The 27120-nt window shown below is 39.7% G+C and overlaps 1 protein-coding gene across 1 annotated transcript in view; it reads right to left on the bottom strand.

Moving 5' to 3' along the window:
• Positions 1-23423, bottom strand: part of Mekk1 (mitogen-activated protein kinase kinase kinase 4) — a 40773-nt gene extending 17350 nt beyond the window's left edge. Inside the window, exons 1-19 of the mRNA XM_089728243.1 lie at positions 23288-23423; positions 23040-23111; positions 22463-22583; positions 20218-22371; positions 16072-16209; positions 10852-10946; positions 10181-10320; positions 9475-9678; positions 9086-9246; positions 8637-8740; positions 7185-7372; positions 6977-7110; positions 6324-6499; positions 5639-5825; positions 5027-5141; positions 4372-4490; positions 3231-3390; positions 2208-2372; positions 921-1057 (exon numbers count right to left, since the gene is read on the bottom strand). Coding sequence (XP_089584369.1) covers positions 921-1057; positions 2208-2372; positions 3231-3390; positions 4372-4490; positions 5027-5141; positions 5639-5825; positions 6324-6499; positions 6977-7110; positions 7185-7372; positions 8637-8740; positions 9086-9246; positions 9475-9678; positions 10181-10320; positions 10852-10946; positions 16072-16209; positions 20218-20300 — 2306 coding nt within the window. The 5' untranslated portion in view covers positions 20301-22371; positions 22463-22583; positions 23040-23111; positions 23288-23423. The remainder of the gene's footprint in view (positions 1-920; positions 1058-2207; positions 2373-3230; positions 3391-4371; positions 4491-5026; positions 5142-5638; positions 5826-6323; positions 6500-6976; positions 7111-7184; positions 7373-8636; positions 8741-9085; positions 9247-9474; positions 9679-10180; positions 10321-10851; positions 10947-16071; positions 16210-20217; positions 22372-22462; positions 22584-23039; positions 23112-23287) is intronic.
• Positions 23424-27120: the final 3697 nt, after the last annotated feature.

The following is a 27120-nucleotide window of genomic DNA, read 5'->3' as shown; positions in this document are numbered from 1 at the left end:
GTGGATGCGGCGGGCGAGCCGCGCCGTGTACTCCCACTCGGCCTGCAGCCCCGCGCGTGGGGAGGGGAGGGGCGGGGCGGGGCGGACAGTAGGACAGTACTAACGAGAAGGCGAGCGGCGCCAGCTGCGAGGCGCAGTGGATGCGGCGGGCGAGCCGCGCCGTGTACTCCCACTCGGCCTGCAGCCCCGCGCGTGGGGAGGGGAGGGGCGGGGCGGGGCGGACAGTAGGACAGTACTAACGAGAAGGCGAGCGGCGCCAGCTGCGAGGCGCAGTGGATGCGGCGGGCGAGCCGCGCCGTGTACTCCCACTCGGCCTGCAGCCCCGCGCGTGGGGAGGGGAGGGGCGGGGCGGGGCGGACAGTAGGACAGTACTAACGAGAAGGCGAGCGGCGCCAGCTGCGAGGCGCAGTGGATGCGGCGGGCGAGCCGCGCCGTGTACTCCCACTCGGCCTGCAGCCCCGCGCGTGGGGAGGGGAGGGGCGGGGCGGGGCGGACAGTAGGACAGTACTAACGAGAAGGCGAGCGGCGCCAGCTGCGAGGCGCAGTGGATGCGGCGGGCGAGCCGCGCCGTGTACTCCCACTCGGCCTGCAGCCCCGCGCGTGGGGAGGGGAGGGGCGGGGCGGGGCGGACAGTAGGACAGTACTAACGAGAAGGCGAGCGGCGCCAGCTGCGAGGCGCAGTGGATGCGGCGGGCGAGCCGCGCCGTGTACTCCCACTCGGCCTGCAGCCCCGCGCGTGGGGAGGGGAGGGGCGGGGCGGGGCGGACAGTAGGACAGTACTAACGAGAAGGCGAGCGGCGCCAGCTGCGAGGCGCAGTGGATGCGGCGGGCGAGCCGCGCCGTGTACTCCCACTCGGCCTGCAGCCCCGCGCGTGGGGAGGGGAGGGGCGGGGCGGGGCGGACAGTAGGACAGTACTAACGAGAAGGCGAGCGGCGCCAGCTGCGAGGCGCAGTGGATGCGGCGGGCGAGCCGCGCCGTGTACTCCCACTCGGCCTGCAGCCCCGCGCGGGACATGTGCTCCGTCTCCGACATCAGTGTCAGGTACGACAGGTATTGCTGAAACAAAATATCGATACCCGTGGGTCAGTTGAGTTTTCTAGCGTTTTTTATTTATTGAGACATCGGTCTATTGCCGTACCAGTCGTCACTGGAATAGCCGTCACCAATTTGAAGCTTTAGATATCAAGTAAGTTAGCAACGAGTATTCATCCGTTTAGAGCAGAGGTTCCCAATCTTATTTTGTTTACTGCCTACTTTGAGAATAAATTATTTTTTAGCGCCCCACTTTTTTCGCCTACTTAAAAACCACTAAGAGGTTTAAGAGTCCTCCCAGATGAAATTACGGATCGCCTCCCAAGCCTCTACACAAGCCTCTATTTTTTTCTGGATCTCTTACCGCCCCCTTTAAGCCTGCAGCGCCCACAAGGGGGCGTTATCGCCCACTTTGGGAAAAGCCGAGTTTAGACACACGTGGTTACTTGAGGTAAAACGGTCGAACCGGTGAAGTCGTCGTGGCCCAAAGGATAAGACGTCCGGTGCATTCGTATCTAGCGATGCACCAGTGTTCGAATCTCGGTGGCGGGTACCAATTTTTCTAATGAAATACTTACTTACTTACGTACTTAACAAATATTCAAGATTGACTTCCACGGTGAAGGAATAACATCGTGTAATAAAAATCAAATCCGCAAAATTATAATTTGCGTAATCACTGGTGGTAGGACCTCTTGTGAGTCCGCACGGGTAGGTACCACCGCCCTGCCTATTTCTGCCGAAAAATATGAAGCGGGAATATTGAAGTCAGTACTGATGCGACAGTACTGTACTATTTTGAAATCAATTTACACGATGACAATGCCCGGTCAGCATTGACTAGTGCACTGACGTCAGTTACTGACTCAATATAAATCTGCCTTAACACGTTGACCGCCACATAAGTCACCGGTGCCCTACGCGGCGCACTGAAGTTATAATGATGATTTTTCTCTTCGATCTATATACTAAAGCGCTGGAATGTCTAGTGGACTTTGGAAATGACGAAGCTGCAGATACTAAGAACAAATCTATTTTTTAAAAGACCCTAAAAGTCTAAAACGTACCTTAACAAACAAGAAGGCCAAGTTACGTAATCCAGGTGCTCAGTAACCCGACCTCGTGCGCAGATCTAAGCCTATAATCGATCAAATAAGTTTTGTGTTTTGCGTACCTTGAGCACATCCCTCACGGTGTCGTCGTACGTGTTGGTCATCAGACGTAGCTGAGTTGCCGCTGTCCCGGGGCTCCTGCCGGCGAGCGCCGCGCGCACGTTGCGCACGAAGTCAAAGCGCATCTCGGAAGCTATGTCCAGACCCTCCTTCAGCTCGTGGATGAGCTGGGAACAGAAAAAGGTAACGTGTCCTCATCATTTATTATGTTTTGTTGAAGTGTTTTGCGCGGGGGCTCGCAGCCAATACGCATTGGAGCCGAGGTGTGGGCAGTGACCGGTGACGTCATTGTTCAATATAATGCCGTTTGTTTAACATATCGTTTTTTCGCATTAAAAGTGTACAATTTCCAAAAATATTCGAAATTAGTTTACGAGTTAATATGCAGAATCATTTGGTATCACCAGTATTTTTCTCATAAATACTGTCAAAAGAGCGTAGTTTAGTTTTAATTTTTGTTTTTTTTTTAGTGTACCTATGTTTTGACTACTATTAACAAAATTAATACATAATATTATCTTACTTTAAAAGACAGATAATGTAACTGGTAAAAAATAAAATAAAAATTTTGCAAAGTTGATTAATATTTAAAATATCACATGTTAAAGCTTTTAAACACTCTCCTGTAAAATTAGTAAGTTTTGAGATTATACAGTTTTAATGCGAGAAGACGATTATGTATTTATATATTTGTATAACGAGCGTTAAATTTCATCTTTTTATATGAGGCCACGTGTTGAATGAAATCCTTAAGGATTCCATAAAAGTTCTGACCAAAAATACAGCCGATTACACTTATATATTATTATGTATAACAAAAAATTAATGTGTGTGTGTGTGGTGGGTGGCGCATTTACGTTGGAGATGTCTATGGGCTCGAGTAACTACTTAACACCGGGTGTGCTGTGAGCTCGTCCACCCATCTAAGCAATAAAAAAACCCCATCTGTTATCCCACCATGTACATGCTACTGCATTTTACATGTTAGCTATACTCAGAGGAGTGGAGTAACCATTTTATAGTACCTGTTTAACGGTGAGACAAGAGGGCCGGTCCGGTCGAGCCTCGAGCCTGAAGGAGAGGTAGTCGTGTACGGCTTCGAGACAGATGCTGGACAGCAGCAGGAAGTGTCCTCGGTAGGAAGGCAGGCGCATCGCTGACGTCTCTTCGGACCACCAGCCGTATCTGTTCACAAAAACCGACTTATTTATTGGTACTTGCTGTGGTCGACCACTGTGAGACCTGAAACTGGAGCCGCGTATAGCAGACAGAGGGACCTTCACAACCCGAGTCACTTGATATACAATAAAAGCTCTTTATTCGCCAGGTATATGTTCCATAAATATGCCGCGAATACGGAATGGTAATTTATATGGGATTATAGGGGATATTTTTCTAGGTGACAAAAAAAAAATATTAAAAAAAAAAAATATTAGAAGTTTTGGAAAATTTTAATTATCTTAGGCAATGGTCGAAAAATTGGTACCCGCCTGCGGGATTCGAACACCGGTGCATCGTTATGTACGAATGCACTGAACGTCTTATTCTGGGCCACGACGACTTCACCGGTTTTCACCGGTTCGACCGTTTGCCATTGAAGAATTTTGTAATATTCCTTCTGAGATTCATCCTTCTGAGATCCTTCAATTCAGACTGATACGCAGCAGTCGCATTAACAATTTGCTTCTTAAAAATATGTTACTCGATCACAATTTTTGTAACGAATGTAAAAGATGAAACAATAATATACGCGAAGCTGCTTTCACCATAGAACGGAACAGCAACATTTAAAAATATACTTTATTCACTCAGTAATAAGGTTGCTTTCATTCTGTTTCCTTACATTCTCAAAAGCACCGATCGCAGCGAAGGCGGCTTATGTCAAAATCCTCGGCGATAACATTTAACAATATACTTAAGGCAAAGTTGTAATAAGATCTATTTTACTTTTTATTAGTCTATTTGACAGCATTTAGAAAGAATACTGGGTTGGATACCTATTATTATTATGAATGTACTAATTAGATTTGTGAATAAATAAATTTTTAGCCGCGAATATACGAATTAAGTCGGATTTTTTAATCCTCGAATAGTTAAAACGCGAATGAAGGAAGCGCCAGTAAGAAGCTTCTACTGTAGTTAATATTCTTGTTCTGCAGACGTTACCTTCTGAGTTCGTAGTTTCTCTTGTCGTTCTCGTCCTGCATCGATTCCGACTTGTCTTCGTTCTTCGAGTCTTCAAACACCTCGACGGGCTCGTGCTCCGCGAACGTGTCCGTGGTGGCCTGTCAAACGTCAATGTCAAAAAATGACATTCAAAATCTTAAAGCAAAGACTAAAGTTATGTACCATAATTATTATTTCGTCTGACAGTCATTTACAAAAAAATACATGGCAATAATAAAACAAGTTTTTTTTTGTTTTTTTAATGATTAGGTTGGTGGACGAGCTTATGACCCACCTGGTGTTAAGTGGTTACCGAAGCCCATAGATATCTACAACATAAATGCCGCCACCCACCTTGAGGTATCAGTTCTAAGATCTCAATATAGTTACAACGGTTGCCCCACCCTTCAAATCAAAACGCATTACTGCTTCACGGCAGAAATAAGCAGGGCGGTGGTACCTACCCGCGCGGACTCACAAGAGGTCCTACCAGTAAACGTGTGAGTGCTAATGTTAAAATTAAGATTATGTCGCGAACACTAGTTGCTTTACGAATAACAGCTCTAACACTGTAACACAAGCTTTCATTTCAATGTACATACAAATATGAATTTGGCCCCTCATCTAAATCAGTACGTGCGGACTGATGACTCACGTCAGGCTTCTCCAGGGTCAAGTGTACTTTGTGCAGCAAGTTGTTCTTCATCTTGTATATGAACATCATGCTGCGACGAACTCCCTGCGTCTTCAGGATTTCGCGGTGATGCTCCCTGCAACATCAGGAGGGGGTCCGTCACTGCCTCTAGGGGAGCGCGGGGGGACCTCTATGGTCTCCAGTATACATTACGCAACGGATATCGAAAACAAAAATTAACTAAATATTATGTTGTAAACTTTCAATAAAAAAAAATTCCTACCTATCTATTTTAGTAACCTCCAGGGTTATTCTAGATTCACCGAACTAGTAATTGAGCTCACGGGGTTCAAACCGGGAGTTTTGCTAACACTGGACCTAACAAGAGCAGTGCCTCGCAGAATCTACTACCGGATCGGAAACGCGACTCACTGAGAAGATCCGGCGAGAAACTCACTGGGCTGTGTCTGTAGGTTAATTCACAGACAAAATAGGCGGGGTGGTGATACCTACCCGTGCGGACTCATAAGAGGTCCTACCACCGGCATTTTGTATGTATTTGTATTTTGTATGCATGTCTAAACACAGTTGCCGCACGATTCAATACTGCAACGCTGCTCCACAAACACTAACCGGTAGAGGGACACGGGGCACTTGTCGAGCAGCCGCAGCTGCGTCAGCTCGGACAGCGGGCCCAGCTCCAGCGGGTCGAGGCTGGACCACCACGACGACCAGCTCTCCGTGGAGTAGCTGCTCTCCTCGCCCGTGCTGTACTGGCTCTCAGAGATCACTATCTCAGGGGTCACTTGGCCGTTCAGCTCTGCGGAATGGGACAGTTTAAGTTTGAACAAAGAAAGGACCTAAAATTCAGTAGATAAAATGGAGTTGCGTTATCACTATCGATATCTTCTTCTTCTTCTCAATCGGTCACTCTTGACAGAGTGAACGTGATCGTCATGTAATGTTGGAAGGGGCAGACTGGTGGTAGGACCTCTTGAGAGTCCGCGTGGGTAGGTACCATCACCCTGCTTATTTCTGCCGTGAAGCAGTAATGCGTTTCGGTTTGAAGGGTGGGGCATCCGTTGTAACTATACTGAGACCTTAGAACTTATGTCTTAGGGTGGGTGGCGCATTTACGTTGTAGATGTCTATGGGCTCCGGTGACCGCTTAACACCAGGTGGGCTGTGAGCTCGTCCACCCATCTAAGCAATAAAAAAAGAAAAAAAAACTTGATGCGTCTCACGATGTCTACTATCGATCGATCTATCGATGACTGTAGTATCGATATACACGTAAGTACAGACTGCACGAACTCACTGGAGGGGTCCGCCTCGCCCCCGCCCCCCCGCCGGTGCGCGCCCTCACTCCTCACTTCTGTTTTCGGTTCTTCCTTTATCTCCGAGTGGCCGCTGCTGTCGCTGCTGTTGGAGTCTGACGCGTGGACACTGACGTTGAACCTGACCTGGCACTGCCTTTGGATCTCCGAAGACTGCCTGGAAGTCAACTTCTAAACTGAATACCGAGTAATACAATAAGGTTTTCATACGAGCTGTTGACAAGGTGAGATACTGTTATACTTGAATATGATGCACACAGAATATGGCCCGATGGTTCCACGTGGCCGACACTCAGAAACAGCTAATAAAGTATAAATAGACATTGTGGCGATCACCCAAAAGAGAAATTTAATATTTTCAGGGTTCATAATTGAGAGTTCATTTATTTCCTCATAATTTCCAATTGTCTGAATAGGTCTGAACAGGTCCGAATGCATTGGGTGTCGCCAGCTCCTCAGATCGGTCCTGTTCTTTGATTTAATGTTTAAATTGTAATGATATTAACGAAATCGTTTAAGCATTCGCAGAGTTACATCGAGACGCCTGCCATTCTGATCGAGACCAATATTCGTGTTGTGATATTTATGGGCGATATTAAGTTCAAGGTTGCAAGTGTGGACCGGGGGCCGCTACCTGCTGACGTCGGAGTCCACGGAGCTGCGGTGCGGGGCGGGGCGGCGCTTGAGGAGCATGGACCGCAGCATGCGGCGCACCGCCAGCAGCTTCACGCGCATGTTCAGCGCCGTGTTGTACCAGAGACACATCGCCTGCAACGGACGCGCGCTTGTAGTGTCGCGGGCACGGGTACGTGGGCGGCCGGTGGTTACGCGCCGGTGGTTACCTTGATCCGGTTCTTGAAGAGGTTGGTGGCTATGAGCGGGTGCTCCGCCGTCATGGCCTTGCTGGAGGGGTAGAGCGCGTGCGCGTTGTAGAAGGAGTCCAGCAGCGTGCCCACCTCGCGCATGGCGCCGCCCACGCGCCCCGAGCACGTCTCGCACTCCAGCGACGCGCAGCCCAGCGCGCGGCCCTCTGCGGCGGGTACATGTCGGGGACGGGCATTACTTCAGTAGCTAAACGAAACGCAGCACGATTCCCGAGAGATGGCAGCACAATCGCGATATCATCAGAACTCGGCTAACTCAAAATTATAATTTGCGTAATCACTGGTGGTAGGACCTCTTGTGAGTCCGCGCAGGTAGGTACCACCACCCTGCATATTTCTGCCGTGAAGCAGTAATGCGTTTCGGTTTGAGCGGCGGGGCAGTCGTTGTAACTATACTGAGACCTTAGAACTTATATCTCAAGGTGAGTTGTGTATTTACGTTGTAGACGTCTATGGGCTTCAGTAACCACTTAACATCACGTGGGCTGTGAACTCGTCCACCCATATAAGGAATAAAAAAAACTTCGTGCTACGACAGAGCCTAGCCGATGGTGGCGCGTAAACGCCATCACACCTACAAACCAGCCTTCTTAAAGAGCAGTGCCTCCGTCCTAAGAACTATCATTCGTTTTCGTTTACTAACTTCGAGAAAAGATTATTAAATTGTTCTAAGACAACAAACGTGATTGGAGTACTCAATATTTCTCTTAGCCCAATCACCCTATTCGCCCCTACGATGTCTGACGACGGTGTTAATGACTGTGGCTTCTCCGACATATATGTATGTCACAAACAGAAAGCCACACAGTATTCACTCCTATCTTTATTTATATATGTAATAATAAAATGCTTGCAGTTTTCCTAGTCTTTATTGCTATTGATACAGAATTTATTGTTACGCCGGTAAGAGCAACGCCATCTATCGTCGAATAGCAGAAACGAACATCAAAAGAACTAGTAAAATCGAGAAGGCTCGAGAAGTACAACGCCATCTATTATCAAATAGCGGAAACCCATGTCAAAACTACTCGGCTTGTAAGGAGTGTTCTCGATAATTCTAGAGATGTCGTATCGACTATAAAAGCGTTGCAGAGATAAATGCTGTAAAGAGTCCTCTAATTGTTTTAAGTGTTAAATAGAATTTTAATTTGTATTTCGGTAGAATTTTTATTTATTCCGAACATTATTATTAATGTGTATTGGGAGTGTCGAGATGTGACTCAGTATTGTATTGACTGAAGACGCCCCTACTCCCTCCTGTGTGCGTGACAGTGCGTGCGTGACAGTGCGTGCGTGACAGTGCGTGCGTGACAGTGCGTGCGTGATAGTGCGTGCGTGACAGTGCGTGCGTGATAGTGCGTGCGTGACAGTGCGTGCGTGACAGTGCGTGCGTGCTACATTCAAACAGACCGTCATCATACTCCTCTCCGGCGACATGTTCGACACTGACATCGGCGTTCACAGCTTCCGTCAGCTTCTTCGACTGGTCCTTACACGGGTTATTGTCTACGAACCTAAAAAAGGATTCATATTTAGATTGAACAACTGCGCACAGGCACCACGGCCACTACTGACACGTGGATGAGTGATGAGTTAAAAATACTATTTTTTTGTTATAATAATGAACGTCCTTTAAATTTGATAAAAACTGATTTCTGCGTGCGACATTTCTCATCAGTCATATTAAAATAAATATTGGGTTTTTTTACACAACGTCCTTGTCCAATCTTTAATTTTACGTTACGAATAATAGATATAACTTTGAACTCTACTATTTCATGTTAAGGTTGAAGTTCTCTGAATAATGAAATCTGCTCGGATGATACGCTTCTATTCGCTGCTACGTTTTCCATACTCGCCTATACTCAAAGATGTTCTTGATGAGAGTTGGCACGATGTCTCTTTGGGCGCACAGGTACTGGTCCTGGTCGGCGAGGGTCCGCCCGGCGATCTTGGCCTGCAGCTCCAACCAGATCAGATCCTTCAGCTCGTTTTGCCAAACTTGTTCTTCGCGGCTGATCTGCAACGCGCCCTACGTTGTAGCGGGCGTGGGTCAACTTACACTATCAGGGGCGCTAGTTGTGGTTCGTGGACAATGCCGCGGCTCTGTAGTAAAGTCGAGTTGCCTCCAATACCAGATAACACTTTAAAAAACCAATGGAACTCGCTATAAATAATTTGACCCAACATTTGTTTAATGGTACACGTTTGGCCCGGTTATCCCTCAAATCTCATTTACCACACTCACAGTCCTTCTGCACCCTTTCTCGATATTCCCCATGTTGATTAGCATACTGAACGTCTTGTGGAAGTTGACTCGGCTGGGGGGCACTTCGTCTGCGTGGTCAGCTCGCCAGCGCTCCTCCACTTCCGTTTCCGCTGCGTCCAGAGCTATCGTCTCGCGGCACTTCGGCCGGGACGTCAGGGACATGAACCGGCTGCACGACTCTACCTGATTGAATTAATGTAGCCTTTAGTTGACAAGAGATTATTTCTTTATTGCTTATATGAGTGGACGAGCTCACAGCTCACCTGGTGTTAAGTGGTTACTGGAGCCCATAGACATCTACAACGTAAATGCGCCACCCACCTTGAGATATAAGTTCTAAGGTCTCAGTATAGTTGTGCCCCACCCTTCAAACCGAAACGCATTACTGCTTCATGGCTGAAATAGGCAGGGAGGTGGTACCTACCCGCGCGGACTCACAAAAGGTCCTACCATCAGTCATTACGCAAATTATAATTTTGCGGGTTTGATTTTTATTACACGATGTTATTCCTTCACCGTGGAAGTCAATCATGAACAATTGTTAAGTACGTATTTCATTAGAAAAATTGTTACCCGCCTGCGGGATTCGAACACCGGTGCATTCGTATGTAGCGATGGACGTCTTATCCTTTAGGCCACAACGACTTGTATTCGATAAGCCATCGTAACTTTGAAAATAACAAACCAATGTAGGAACAGTCGGGATTGGATTGGGCGAGGGAAGAGAGTCCGCCTTGCTCTCTCTCTGATTGATGTCTTGTTTCCAATCCCTCTCCATGTTCCGAATGAGTTTCAGACTGGCGCGTTTCTTGAGGCGCTCTGGTGCTGCGGAGGAAATATTTTTAAGAAAATTACATAGATAGAGCTAATTCGTACAGCCGTATAACATAAAAGAGGCTTTGAACATTACTTATATTAACAGATAAAAGCTAATTTAAAATTATAATAAAAACATATATTTAGTAAAATTTATTATTATTGCTTAGATGGGTGGACGAGCTCACGGTCCACCTGATATTAGGTGGTTACCGGAGCCCATAGACATCTACAACATAAATGCCGCCACCTACGGCATCTACGTATCTCAAGATATGAGTTCTAAGGTCTCAAGGATTTTTACAGTACAACGGCTACCCCACCCTTCAAACCGAACGCATTACTGCTTCACGACAGAAATAGCCAGGATGGTGGTACCTACCCGTGCGGACTCACAATACGTCCTACTAGCAGTAAATATTCGTAAAAATTTTATTAGTTTGCATTCTGTGCCTATTCACCAGAACGTGACGTCAGTTTGAACACCAGGGCTCCGAAAGTTTTCAATCATAACGGAAAGCAGTAAAACCTTTAACATACCCAGAGGCGGCTGGATTGGTTCAGGTAACAGTTCAACAGAGTCCTTCTTGTCTCGCAGTAGCCGTTGGAAATTCAGCCCGGGGTCCATGGTGCTTCTGTTGAGAGCATATTACACTGTGCTTATCAGAAGGTTGCGTGTTCAAATAACATTGGTGTTGCCAGTTAATATGAATCGACAAGGGACAGTATTCCACCGAGCGGGTGACTTTTCTTGGTACGACGGTCTAGATGATTTTCATCGGAGCTTGTATACATATTGTAACGCCGGTAAGAGTAACGACATCTATTGTCGAATAGCAGAAACGAACATCAAAAGAAGTAGTAAAATCGAGAACGCTCGAGAATTACAACGTCAAATAGTGGAAACACATATCGAAACTAATCGGCTTGTAATGAATGTTCTCGATAATTCTAGGGATGTCGTATCAACTATAAAACGTTGCAGAGGTGATACGAAGTCAGTTAGTAATCGAATCTACTTGAAGCGAAACAGCGAAAGGATCACCTAAAGCGAAGCGGAAGAAGTGAATTAATAATTGTAATTTAAGGTGTTCGTTAAGTGTTCTAAATGTTAATACAGTTTTAATTTTTACTTCGCTAGGATTTTTATATATCCGGAACCCCAGCGCGTAAATATACAAACTTGTTTTGAAAATTTCGTTAGCACGATTAAGGCATTTGGCAAATAACTTCTTTTCTATGATAGTTACCCCTGCCGCGCTATTTAAAGACTTGATTATTTGGTAGTTGCACTAAGTTTATGTATATCTCTAGCTGAACTGAAAGCAAAATTTAGTTTGAACCGAGCACTTGTACCGTCTTATCAGTTGGCGGTTCAAACCCGAGTTTATTCTACACATTTTATAACATTAGACGTCAAATTTTCATCATTGTCAGGGATGTCTAACACTATTTAATAATAAAGAAATCATTTCGAATTAATCATCACTAACTAGTTTACCAATCATGCTCCTATCCGTGTGCGTAATAAAGGGTTAATTAAATTATCAAGTAATCAATTAGTGCGTACCGATACATTTCTCAATTACATTTTTCATTACGAGATAGAAGAATTTAAGCATATATGTATATAGACATTTTATTTTAAAAAAATAACAAAACATAAACTAAACGTAAATAATTATTAATTGAAAGTGCTACGAAAGGATCTCGGGAGGAGATTCGGCCACGGTCCAGAATGAATGTTCCATCATGCCACTGACGTTAGGGCGTGCTGGAGGTGGTCAGACCCACATTTCCTCATGCCAACATTTAAAAGATTAATTTTGTACGTTACTTTGTAACAATATTTTTGTTATTTTCCAACTGGTTTCTTCGTTTTTCTATACTGATATGATAATTGGAAAAGTAAGTTTTTTGTTTCTTTACGCTTTCTTTACACATTACCGTATTTCCATTCAGAAAAAAGTACTATTACCGAGGAATATGTTTCTTCTAAACTATGAACGAAGTTATGTGTAACCAAGAAAATCAAACAAGAAACATGCCTACAGGCGAATGAGAATAAATATTGTCATAAAAAAGCGTCGCTCATACGTAACTTCAAACAAAATTTACCAGATTCTTTTTAAGTAGCTGTACACAAATTTAAACCTTGAGACGATCGTATCGGCACAATGGATGACGAGTAATTAGCGAGTCTACAACAGATTTTTCTGATGCGTTACGTAAAATTTTCGGCGAAATCTCGGTTCTGGCGTAAAACTGATTAGAGCAGCTTGTGAGAATATCTCACGTTTTTTTTAAGCTTACGCATTTATCAAACACTATAATACTGTACACTGCAATTAATACACACTACACCATAATACTGTAGAATTGGTTCTGGGGTGTGTATGTCAAGTATTATTTAAATGTAAATTTATCGATTTTATTGAGGCCTGTCTTCTATATTTAAAAATGAGTGACTATTCAGGAAAAGTTACTTATATAAAAACTGTCAAAGGTTTTTATGAACGACTTTCAAGATGGAAGGGTATGATGCGTCTCCTTTTTATAATCGCACCTCCCGCCATCGGAGCAGAGTTCATCCATATTATCTGGAACCGCTGCGTTCATCGACAGTTCGTTACCAAAGATCTTTTTTGCCACGTACCATCCGGCTTAGGAATGAACTCCCCTCCACGGTGTTTCCCGAGCGCTATGACATGTCCTTCTTCAAACGCGGCTTGCGGAAGTACTTAATGCTAGGCAGCGGTTTGGCTCTGCCCCTGGCATTTCTGACGTCCATGAGCGATGGTGACCACTTACCGTCAGGTGGGCCGTGTGCTCGTCTGCCTACAAAGGCAAGAAAAAACCTTTTTTTTCAACAAGCTTTATGAGTTTACGTGATCACTGACCGATGGATAATTTAGAAGCTGTACGCACAGATTTCCGTTCTCAATTACGTTAGAATAACATCCATTCTATTCTTTACATATGAATTGTACCAGTCCATACGAGCTCACACGTCCGACCTGCAGTTGCTAACATTTCTAAAGTAGCAGTTTCAGGTCATAGTATTTTTTTCCCTAATTATTCTTAGGTAGCCCAAGGGGCTATTTCAGCTACGCCCGGACCGGTAGATGAGCTCACGGGCTCAACCTGAGAGAATTTTCTAACACAAGCTCTAGCAAGAGCAGTGCTTCGCAGAATCTACCACAGGCTCCGAATGTCGACCCCACTGAGTAACTGTGGGCTGGCATAGTGTCCTTCGAGTCATATAACCTGTAATACCCGATAAAGTGGGGCTTTCCTGAAAACTAAATTCGTATAATCCAGGCGTCTGTGATAATAGCTTATCGTTTACTGATTATTTATTCGCATGCATTTTAATTGTTACTAGTGGTCGCCCAGTGGTCGAAAATCGACCATAATTAATTGAAATCATCAGTTTGAGCATTATTATGGTTTAAGTGTCAAAGACCATATTTCTATAATCACAAATTTCGCCAAGGCTACACTACAGACAAATATGTAATATTAAAGATAAACAATATTAATCTATCTTCAATTTGACCACAGCCTTTAATAATAAACAAAAGAGTATATATGCGTCTGTGTGTGTCAAATACATGATAGTGTGGGTAATGTTTTTTTTGTTAATTTCAGGTATTTTTTATTCATAACTTAAAAAAAAATTGAAATTCAGCACTTCTTCTCTATAAGTGTAGGAAATTTCATACTCCTCCGTCCGAGCAATTTTCGTAAATGGTACAACAACGTTTCCGCTTCATGTATTGATACTATATAAATTTACCACTTTATTTTCAAAAAATACAAAAATTCTTTATTTTCAAAAACGAGTCAAAACAATATATTGATTGGAGTCTCCTTTTAAGCGTGCAAGTATGTACTACTGTGCCTGTACCACTAAATATGAAATTAAATAAAAACATAAAAGTATACTGAAATTATCTAAACTGAAATGTCCAATGATCGAAATTAGACCATAATCACCGACACCTGAAGATAAATTTCATATAAGTAGGTTCATTTTCTCTGTAGTTATGTTTTTGACATTTTGAAAGAAAGAAAAAACGAGTAAACTATTTAAAAACAAATGCATCTTCAATAGCTACTAAACAATAAAAACAAGGATATCGGTTGAGGAATTATGTTTCATTTTTATGTATTTTTATATTTTTGGGTATCTTGGTCCGACCAGATCCGCGCCGCTCTTGGTACCACATATCACAATGCCAGAGATAGATACAGATGGAGGAAGAAGGGTCTTGACGACCCTCAGCGTTGAGGAATACGACGCAAGGAGGAGGAGGTATGTATAAGTAGATAAACGATTGCTTATAGTTGGTGAATCCCTGAGAATACCCCAGTTGGTGAATCCCTGAGAATACATCAGTTGGTGAATCCCTGAGAATACACCAGTTGGTGAATCCCTGAGAATACATCAGTTGGTGAATCCCTGAGAATACACCTGTTGGTGAATCCCTGAGAAAACATAGTTAATAAATAATGGACAACGTTGCTGCCCTTTTAAGGGAAATCCTTTTGTCGCTTTTTACGACATTCGTCGGAATAGGTGGTATGGTGCTAATGGGCCACACGGCCACAAGCGCATATTTACTCTCAGAATTTAGTGAATTTGTGGCTCAGAATTCGAACCATAGCCGCAGTCTCGATATTTTAAATTGTTTTTCGAATAAATGAAGGGAGAAGTCCTTTCAAGTTTTAAATATTCTTATAACCAGTCTTTCCTTACGAGGCCATTGCACCGAGCCGACTGTGACCTTGCATATTATCACTATTTCTACTCACACACGGACGCAGACGGACGCACACGCACGCACACCACAAACCCGTTCGCGATAATCTCAAAATCAAATATACTATGGCGATGACGTTTTATTTAAGTATGCGAATTTTATATAAGTTTTTCGTTTGGAGTTGCACGTACTTTGAAATCTTATAGATAATTTATTTTATTATAGTAAGAACGTTGAAAAAAATCTTGTAATAAAATTTATGGCAAGACCTAAGTAAATACGTGTTTGCGAACAGTATTCACGATGAATGAATAGCATCGTGTAATTAAAAATCTATTTCGAAAAATTTCAATTACGGTCGCATTGCTAACGGTTCATACTGGTTTCGCTAGTATCTTATTTATTGGATGACTAAAATAGGGCAATTGTATAATCTGCCATTGTTACAATATACCGATAAGGTTTAACCGTTTATAAGTTTATCAGCTATTTCCGAAACATATTGCTGAGATCAAAAAGTATCGAATATCCAGAAAGATACAGAAAGTTTTGATACAGAAAGGCAAGGTCAGGAGCAGAGGCGGATTATCCGTAAGGCAAACTAGGCACCTGCCGGGGCGTGTAGTTAAAAGGGGCGCGCGAGCTCAGAATTTTTAAAAAAATTAAAAAGATAACATATCGACGATTAAGAACTAAATGCTGATCTATAATTTAAATCTTGTCGTCCCTCTTGATTTCTTCACAGTTATAACGTCATTTTTCATTAGCGCATTAGCGTAAGTACAAGGGTCTTGGTCTACTAAAGTCTAGGGTTTGATGATACGTCATCGTAATTGCAAAAACAACTGGTTAAAATTTATAGTATTATGATGGTCATTTATGGCCGGTACAGGGGCGCCGATAAAGTGATTGCCTAGGGTGCTTTGGACCTTTAATCCATCACTGGTCAGGAGACTTCATTATAGTTTTGTTAATGACACAGAAATGTGTTCACCTTCTCTTTTCTTTATCCCTGATTCTTGAGCGTGGAGGCGTCGTACCTAGGAGGTCGGCTTCAGCTCCGTCGCCGCCGTCGGCCAGCAAGTACCTGGACGACTGGCGCGGATGTCTCATCACTACATCTGATGAGTCGCTGAAAATACAGAGCATATTCATATGATACAGAGTATAGCTAACAGTTGTGGTGTAAGCCGAGAATAGCACTACTCCATCTCTTTCCGTGGGTACACTTTCACTTGTGATAGGATCTCTTGTGAGTCCGCACGGGTAGGTACCACCACCCTGCCTAGTTCAGCCGTGAAGCAGTAATGCATTTCGGTTTGAAGGATGGGGCAGCCGTTGTAACTATACTGAGACTTTAGAACTCATATCTCAAGGTGGGTGGCGGCATTTACGTTGTAGATGTCTATGGGCTCCAGTAACCACTTAACATCAGGTGGACTGTGAGACCACGCAACTAAGCAATAAATAAAATTTCGTGGGTATATTAAAGGCGTCTAGGGGTTTCATGTCTTCCGGTTTGAAGCTTGAGACAGCCGTAATACCAATTAGTACTTCAACCTCGACTCCAAGTGGATGGCGACATTCACGTTGTAATGTAACCGCTTACCATTATATGGACCGTGAGCTAGTTTACCTGCACAATAAAAGAAAATTCTTCATCTACTTATTTTCATTGACCACTATAGCAGGGGACCGCGTCGGATTTCCGGTCGGTGACAGAATCTTGGTGTTTTTTTTTTAAACTAGAAGTAAACTTGTTATTCCTTTGTATGTTTACAGAAATCGTGACAGGGGTGGAAATCCTAGCTTGGTAAATCATGTAAATACCTTAGGACGACCTTAGGTATGATGTCCACCACTACTTAAGGTGAACGTCGACTGCCCTAAAAAGAAGCATTACCAAAATAATTAAGGGGCGTTTTTAATGCAGTAAATCACTCTGTTGTTATCCTTTTAGCAGACACGACAATGATATTATGGAGATTAAAGTTGTTTTTATGATAAGCAGCGAGTACATACACAATGCATGTTAGTAACAGACACAACAGGAAAACGTTTGTTCTCATTGGAACGTCTACGAGATAATTGCAATAGAATATTAAAAAGACTTTACTATTGTTAAAGTTCTCATCTTGTCTGGTTGTTTGATACGCAATGCCTGTTACCGTTCAATAAGGAAACCAGGCCAAGCCAGGGGTTCTTATGATAGCATATTTAGCCCTTAACAGTTAGTGGCTTTAGCTAACTACCACTTTAAGGCACTATGGGGTTCTGGATCGAATTGACATCATTAATTTTCTCTATATGTTATATGCAGTCTAAGTTTTTTTTTTATTGCTTAGATGGGTGGACGAGCTCACAGCCCACCTGGTGTTAAGTGCTTACTGGAGCCCATAGACATCTACAACGTAAATACCGCCGCCCACCTTGAGATATGAGTTCTAAGGTCTCAGTATAGTTACAACGGCTACCCCACCCTTAAAACCGAAACGCATTACTGCTTCACGGCAGAAATGGGCGGGGTGGTGGTACCTACCCGTGAGGACTCACAAGAGGTCCTGCCACCAGTAATTAAGCATAGAATAATTTTGCGGAGTTGATTTTTATTACACAATGTTATTCTTTCACTGTGGAGTGGAAGTCAATAAATATATAATAATGAAATAATGAAATTATACAATATACATTTGAGATACATAATATGGTAGAAAAATCAGTACAAATTTCAGTGTCAACCTAAATTAAGTTAGATACATAGGTAATTACTATCTGAACACTATCTGAATAGTCAGACTAAAAATAAAATATGCAAATATTTTGCAATCTCACAGTAACGGATGTCTGTCTGATATGATAGCTACAAACGTGATAGGTCAGTGACATTGAAGTAGGCTGAAAAACTGTTCTCTAAAATGAGGTGTGACACATTTATTGCTTAGCATTCGTTTAATTTGCACTACTGGTTTCCAACACATTGTAGTTGATGCCTTCATTTACTTTTTAATATAGTATAGTCTGCCACAAGAGCAGAGTTCACCACTACTACATGAAGCAGCTCTGTTAGCTGTGAGGTGGGCTGTGAGCTCGTCCAAGCATCTAAGCAATAAAAAAAAATCATGAAATTTAACCCACTTTTTATTATTATTGTGAGATTCATACTGCAAGATGTAAAGAATGATTGTATAGTACCCGACTTTGTGTGTATTATTTGCACTCTCAGATGTGTTCTGATTTGAAGAGATACTTTCAAGTTGTGATGTCTCTAGTGACTAATAAGTGGCAGTGGATGAATGCTCTGTTGCTTATATACACCACAAAAGTCACTGCTTAGTCATCATGCAGCAACGACACTGTTGTCTGGGGACTCTGCACCTGGCAAACTGACAGTATCCGATTTACGTTATTGAAAAAAAAAAGCCTTTCTAGGCAAAGGAGCATGGCCCACCTGATGGTTAGTGGTTATCGTCACTCATGGATGGTTAGCAATGTCAGGGAAAGAGTCAAACCACTGACTACTGTTAAGTTTTAAATTCAACTACTTTTACTTCTGAGTTACAGTTATTTCTGAATCAAGCTGTTGGTAATTAACTTTTTATATTCATAATATGCACATTATTACACTTTTTTTAAAAGAGGTGTACAAATTAATTTCAACATAGCAAACAGAATCCAATCAAGTTCCCTTTTACACCCACTAAAAGAGGTGAGGTTGAGTTGTTTTTAATGACCCTTAAAATTATATACTTAACTAGCAGACTCAACAGATGTTGCCCTGCATACACAAAATGAATTATTATTATTATTATTATTAAATTCATTTATTTCAGTTAATATTAATCCATATTAATGTTAGTAACAGTAATTTCTTTAAAATATGTTAGTAAGGACAATTAAATGAAATAATGAATGCATACACTAAAATTCATTCAAATCAGACCAGCCGTTTAGGAGGAGTTGCAGTGATATACATACATCCAGTTGAATCCTACAAGAATATAAAGATACTTACATTACAATGGGCGTTACACAGAAGAAAAGTGCCTTTCGTTATTTAACTGCCCTTAATTATTAAACAGAGACAATGGCAAAGATAAAAGTTTCTATAGTTACTTTATGGTAAATCTACCCTATATCTGAACGATTATAATTATGATATTGAAAGTACATTGCAAGTTCTAATGAGCAGATGCAATTATTACCTCTCACTGAATGAACTACATATAAAATCCACAATAATTTGGGCCAAATATAAAAATAAGTCAGATACAAAAAAATAAAAAAAATATTATGATCTACATCCTACACTAGATAATAATATTGGTTCTCTGATATGTAATCTAGCGTTACTATCTAAGTTTTTTATGAGCGGCTAATCACAGACAAACATGTTACGTAGAGTGCTTGATAAAATGCAATTAAACTACATTGATAAAATGGTATTAATCTGTTTGTGAATCAAGTTGTAATAGCATAATATGATTAAGTGAACTAACAACCCTAAGATGAGAGGCAGACAAACCCTTAATACTGCCCTCCTTTTGTAGTAGGTCAAACAAAAGGCTTCTCTACATTTGAAACTGGCACACTTTACTGTTTGCAGCAAACTGTGTCTTCAAGATTTGAAATTACAAAAAACTACCACCACTAGTGAATGACTCCCAGCTGTGATTGTATGTCTGATGAATGATTTTGTTATCACAAATGAACCTTACAATGTTACTTGGAATCTAATTTGCAACAACTGGTCCTATAGTATTCAGTATTATTCAAATTTAAAAAATATATTTGAAATAAAATTCAAAAGACTGAAACATTACTTATTTTGTCAGAAAATTATTGTAAAGATACTAGGTATTTCAATCATCATTAAAAACGAGTTTAAAGATAATTTGTTTGTTTGTGTATTACGATTCTGATTGTCCTTGGGCGTTAAACAACCATTATCAGTACTTGTTGGGTACAAGTATATCAATTTGATTCTGAGATTTCGTGACAAAAATCTATAATCTATATAGTTACAACTAAGCCTATATATCAAGTTTTCCCCAGAGACAAACAAGTGTTTGAATTGCTAATCGCTTTGTAATATTCGGTCGTTAAAATTCAAACGTGTTTTAAGTCGCGCAATTAAACTTACAACTCATCGCTGGAGCTCTGGTTCGAGTCGTAATTGATCGGAAATCCAACTTTCTTCTTCCAGTCACCGTCTGGCATATCCATTATCACTACACTACAAAATATTCTGGTTGCAATAATAATTTTCCCGTCACAACATCATGTTTTAAGTTTATCACTAAATTAACACTAATCACCAGCACAAATCCGTATAGAGATGCAATATAATGTAATTGACATTTTAGCACTGGATCGTAAAATAAAATTTATTGGATAAAACGTATGAAGATAGAATTTGCAATTTACTCAAAAACCACGTCTTTCAGCTGATAGCGTTACGACCATAGATTATACACTTAATATATTTGTAATATATTTGAGATAGATGCGCAACTCTCATTTTTATTTTTGCTTTAGTTAGAGCCCAGGACAGCAGGCGTCGCTGCTGTCGATTATTAATCTCCCTACCCCCCACCAGGTGGCTTTTTTAGTAATTTTAATATTTTTTATAATTAACTCTCTTTATGAAAAAATCTTATCGTTTAGAATCGCTGAAATTCCCGGTAGTACTTATGAAATATTAAAGAACGTTTGATTGTGTTCAGCATTCTAATCGATAAGACCTTTTCATACAGAGAGAAAACAGTTTTTTTAAATAAAAAGCTGTAATTCTCTGTAAGCTATTTAATTTCCCTATATTACAAACAATTTACTGTTAAAAGATAGTATGAACGTACAATTGTATAAAATTTCGAATAACAATAACTCCTCTAGATTAATCCTACTAGAGTACTTAATAACATTAAATCGAAAGTTATCTAAAAGTTAATTAAGTCTAGATAATCAAATCATTCAATGTCACTTAAGTCATTTGTGCGAAATATAAACATGTCAGCTTTCCATTACAAACATAGTAGACAATTTGAATTAAATTTAATAAATTTGTTTCTTAACTATAGCAGTTCTTGCTTAAAGTTGATCGTGACAGATCATGACCTTGTATGAAAATATTACATCTATAAACACTACCTATGCTTCGTCATACAATAATTGTCATTTATACTAGCATTGTAGAGATAATACACACACTAAAGTGAATACTAAATTATTCTTAGCATTCTTATAAACATTTAGAAATTTAAGAAACGATTAACCCACAATCATGTTCATAACATGTGACATTTTGTTCTGCACAAACGTTTTATTACATGATTTGAAAAACAAAAAATGTTTAAAAAATGTAATGATGATTTAAAGTACTCTTAAATATTGATAGTTTGTACTTAATGACGCTTATAGTAATCTTAGACATGATTACATTAGTTATACTTTTATTCCCTATCTAAATTATTTCTATTCTGACGTTTCTGATGCTTTAGCTTCGGTAATACTAGATGAAACAAACAGCAGATTGAAAGAAAATCATCTTAAAGTTAATTACATTCATTACAAACCATTAGTTTACATTTTGTTAAAAAAGAAACTGGTGTTCGTTACATGCAAATGAATTATAAACATACACATGCAAACATAAAATGTAAATTTATCTTTTAATCCAAATTAAATGTACACTAATATTACATCTAAATAATAGAAAGGGTTTCGAAAATTTTTATTGCACTCAACAGCAGACGAGCACGCAACCCGGCCCGTGATAAGTGGTCACCAGTGCTTATAAACTTCAGCAGTGCCATAGGGGTTGCTGTCTATCACTTAAGTTTTAATAAATTATTAATATACTCAGTCACAAGCATATTGATTTCACATAATGAAAATGTAAGAAACATAATCATGTTTGGGCATTTTCATTTATATCTGCTCATACAGAAAACACAACTTAGCAAATATATTCCACAGTAAATCTAAATAATTGCAAATAATGCTTTTAAAGACCGTTGACTTTTGATCATTAATTAAAATCATCTTCTCGTAGAATTTACAAAAGGTTATTTACAAAAATTTATATCAGTATTTTCATATATTACTAACTTACTAATTACAACTATTCAAACGTAATACTATAACTATAAGAACTAAACAACCTATTTTAAAACAAAATTGGCATCAATTTAGTTCTTATGAACTATTTCAATTATTAATTTATCAATTATAAACATATTTAAAAAAAATTAAGATCCCTTGAGAGTTCACGTTCCTTGCTGAATCAGTTTCTCTTCTGAAACGGAGAAACAAAGTATCTTAAGTATGTAACAAATATTGAAAAAATACGACCATGAAAAATTTAGTGTTAATGTAATCTTACTTACAAATTAATATATTACATAACACGTTCTGGTTCAAATATAGTGCATCAATATTTTCATGTTTCAGACATTTTAGTGCTCCTTATAATTTTTCCATAAAATTTTGTCATTATCAAACCTTTGTCTACAAAAATAAAAACATTATTTTATATTGGGTAGAAGGATGAACGTGGTCACAGGCCACTTGGTGTAACTTAGTTATCAAACACCAGGAAACAAAACGTGAATGCCATCATCTAACTTTGGATGTGAGATCAATTGTGCTGTATTTTATTTAAACAGGAAAGCATGACTGATTGATCATTCCAAAAAACTAGTTCGGGCCCACTTGACAATAAGCATATAATACGCTGAGTTGCAAAACATAAATACTTCCACCCACTCGAGACAATTTTATTATCTGAGGTGTGTGTGTGATAGTACGAGACTTAATACCGACTGTTTTGATCAAAACTTAACATATATGATAGCTAGGCAGCAGAAATAGGAAGGACCATTAGTTGGTGCTAATTCATTTAATTATATTATGAATAATAATTATGTTAGCAAATAATATACCGGGAAAATAGTGTAAACTCACCGTTATCAAGGCATCCGAAATAGCATTTCATTTTCGATCTTCGAGGCATGCTGATTTTTAATAATAAACATTCTGTAAGAAATGAAAATAGTTACACAGGCTTACGAAACGCTAACGAAGAAAAAAGTATTGGAGCCAAGTTATGTCTAAAGAGAATTCAAAACAGAGTTTCTCAATGTCTAATCGTCTAATATTCTCATAAAGCTAAAAGTTGCTCTAAATTAATACTACAACGTAAAATAACTCACACCAAGACCAAAAAAAAACGATTTAAAAAATTAAATCGTTACGACATTTTGTAAACTTTTTTTTTTTTTTTGAGATTGTTTTACGGCCCTGGAATTTTGAAAACTTCAAAGCAGTGTTTCCACTTACGTTTTTTTTAACACATTTTACCCTAGTTTCTTTTGAATTTACCCTAAAATTTCCTAGACAACTTTCATAAATCCTTTATATGAGTCGACTATTATCAAAGCCGGCAATCTGACTTTTGGACAATGATTGGTAAATCAGAAAAACGAATTATTGACTTTATATTCCATTGGCAGTCACAAAACTCTTCGGAACGACATCTTAGATAAATAACAGGTTAACTATTAACCTTTATTTAATGCAGGTTTTGAACCGTATTCTTTGAAGGAGACGATTATATTCAAATAAATCTGTATTGACATATCAATAAAATTTTTTTGTCCAAATGCACAGATTGCCACCTTTGATAATAGACGACTCATATAGAAAGCGTAAATAAAATACAGAAAATAAACCACAGCATATTATTTAATGTAGGTATATATAATATAAACGCCCCCAGAAGATCATAGATCTATAGGATTAGAATTTTCAAGGAAGTCGACGCATTGCTTTTATATTCTTTTGCTGCACAACCTAACACTGTTCGGTTCTAAAATTGAGCAATTGTTTGCTGGCAAAGTTGGGAACTTTCTATGAAGCAAGCCGTTCAGGGTTTCATTAGAAAGCCTGTTTCTTTTGTCAGTTTTTAAATTTGAGAACACTGAATAATCTTTCCACCTCAGTCTTTGAAGAAGGAACTGCTAGTAAAAGTGAAATGACAATTACAAGGTTTTCGTAAATGAAATTACCATGATAATCTTTCATGGTACATGAAGTACCTGTATATTACAATACAAGTAAGTTCTGGTGACATCAACGAAAATAGGTAAATAAAAATTTGGCGGATTATACTTATTGGGATTCTGGGGAATCCCTAAGAAAAAGCAGTGGCTTAATCTATGATTTACTTTACTAGAGGGTTACTGTTGAATCAAACCTTTATAGTTTTTATACACAACTCTGTTTTATTCTTTTACTTGTCAACTCGACTTAATGTCATTCTCTCTCCATAAAATAAAATGTTCATTGTTTTACTTTAATTATCGTTTATTTTAAAATTCACAACAGTTACTAGTATAGGCTTTGCTTTTTACCCCGAAATATCCTAAATCCTGGTATTTTTTAAATTGTCTTTATCATCCAAAATATCAGCTATTTTTCCCTAAAAAAGGGAGAATTCCCTAAAAGTGGAAGCACTGCTTCAAAGTACGCTACATTTTTTATTGAGTCAGAACTCATATCTGCCATCTAGTGAGTTTATTAGATCATTAATGCCTAAAAGTTACAAAAATGATGTCGCCACAGGAGTAAGATGACGCTAGTTGTATGTTATTTTCCTTTGTATGGGAGTTGCACCCCCCGGTTACGACGAAAGTTCAAAAACATTTAAATCATAGATTAGACACTTTTTTTTTTTTTTTCTTTTCTTTTTTAGCTTGCACTGTTTGTGCATTTAGCCACATACAAGGGTAAAGGTAGGGAAACAGGAGAAAAAGGAAAAAAACGGATAATTAAAAAGAATGGATCAGGTAGGTATTTATGTACATAATTACAATTTGATATTATGTTTCAGGATAAAATTTGAAATACATAAATAAATATCGTAGTTCATAGTACACAGCAAAGTATTAATAGAAGTCGGGAGTGGAATACCAAGGGATGTTAATAAATCAATAAATGAGGAACAGTCAAGATTATACACTTATGCCCGTATCTTTAGACGTTTCGTAAAATAGTCCTCCACTCTTAACTCATCCGATGATGCTCGAGAATTCCCTCCAAACTTACTCGAATTTGGTATTTTTAGTCGACCATTACAATATTCCTCAACTGTCCTCGAGTGAGGTAATAATGATGAAAATTTGATCAAGCTAGCATCAAACCCATAGAGTTCTGTAGTCTATGGTCATTGTTTAATGTCAAAGTCAAGCTGCCGCTGTCTGTTTGACACTAGATGAACTTGTTTGATGTTTTGGTTGCTGAGTTATTCGTAAATATGTGTGCGTGCGGTAAATCTGAAAGTGTATTATTTATTTTCTAACCTATTATTATTTTAGATTTCGGATCCGGCTTTGTATTTTTATTCGCCGCTTTTAACACCCGTATCTTTAGTCGTTTACACGAGCTTAACTCGACTCGACTCAACCTCCAACGCGCGTTTTGGTATGATTAGTCGTAAAAATAAACTCCACTCAAACGTCCTTGGAAAATTTTCAAATTAGAAAATAAATAATACACTTTCAGATTTACCGCACGCACACATATTTACGAATAACTCAGCAACCAAAACATCAAACAAGTTCATCTAGTGTCAAACAGACAGCGGCAGCTTGACTTTGACATTAAACAATGACCATAGACTACAGAACTCTATGGGTTTGATGCTAGCTTGATCAAATTTTCATCATTATTACCTCACGCGAGGACAGTTGAGGAATATTGTAATGGTCGACTAAAAATACCAAATTCGAGTAAGTTTGGAGGGAATTCTCGAGCATCATCGGATGAGTTAAGAGTGGAGGACTATTTTACGAAACGTCTAAAGATACGGGCATTATTATATTTGAGAATTTAAATGTCAAATAATCTTTTTTTTTAGGGATGATATGACCTGGTAACTAAGACTTTTAGGTCATGTCTTATTTTAATTTTATATTCTTATTTTTATGAAAAATTATAAAATGGAGTGAAATGAAATGAAGATGATTAACTTGAGACATTAATTAACTGGGGTGAAATGAAATGTAGTGAGATGAGATGATATGGGATGAAATATAATCTCAGTAAAATGGTGGTAATTTACTAACATTTTTTCAGTGGACTTTTTGAAAGATCCCGAGAAGCTACGTCTAGCGGCTTTGTTTCATTTTCCCACATTTGTGCACTTTCACAGATATTAAACAGTTAATAAACCACCGTTATTACACATTTAAACCTGACGAAACATCAAATAAACAAAATAAAACAAATCACACAACTTCACTCCTCGAGTTCCCGCCAAAAAGTCCCCCGAGTGTAGATATTAGTTGCTTGTATTGATTTATAAAAAATCGACATTTACTATTCGACTAAAGTTCGAAGCATCTTTTTTTTAAATGCATTATTAAGTGAACGAGCTTACGACCCACCTGGTGTTATGCGGTTACCGGAGCTCATAGATAACATGTATATTTTTATCTACCTTGAGGCATGAGGTCGAAGCCTAAATTTAATCGTTGGCTGTCCCACCCTTTTCATCGGAACGCAAGACTGCTTTGCGACAGAAATAGGCAGGTCAACTATGCGTGTGACTTACGCTCTACTGCCAGTAAATAATTAGTAAATTGAGCACGTTCCTGGTAGAGGTCGTTTATCAACGTGTGTCAAATACGCAAGTCGTGATTAAGTATTACTGGCATATGAGCGATCGTTCAGTTCGTTTATCAAGTTATTTTACCTAGCCAATTTGGAACACTTAGACTAATATTGTTGAAAGCTACTGCTGGCCAGCAGTAGACTGAGTAGCGTCAGCTTCCATATCGCCTTTAATTTGTTGTTGTTGACTTTGGTTTTCAGTCGACCACGGCAGAAACGTTCAAAGTTCAAACCAATAATGAGCCGTGCGTTCGTTTAATGCTTATTAAGTACACGTATTTAATGTCATTGTTGTGAGCCGTTTGTGCGGCATTCCTACCGCGACGGAACTTTTCTATAATTATTCGTATTGTTACGCCGGTAAGAGTAATTT

This window comes from Bombyx mandarina, chromosome 06 (genome assembly GCF_030267445.1).
Source record: "Bombyx mandarina strain Sakado chromosome 06, ASM3026744v2".
NCBI classification, from domain to species: Eukaryota; Metazoa; Arthropoda; class Insecta; order Lepidoptera; family Bombycidae; genus Bombyx; species Bombyx mandarina.
The sequence above is the reverse complement of the archived record's forward strand: the minus strand, read 5'-3'. Positions and strand labels throughout refer to the sequence as shown.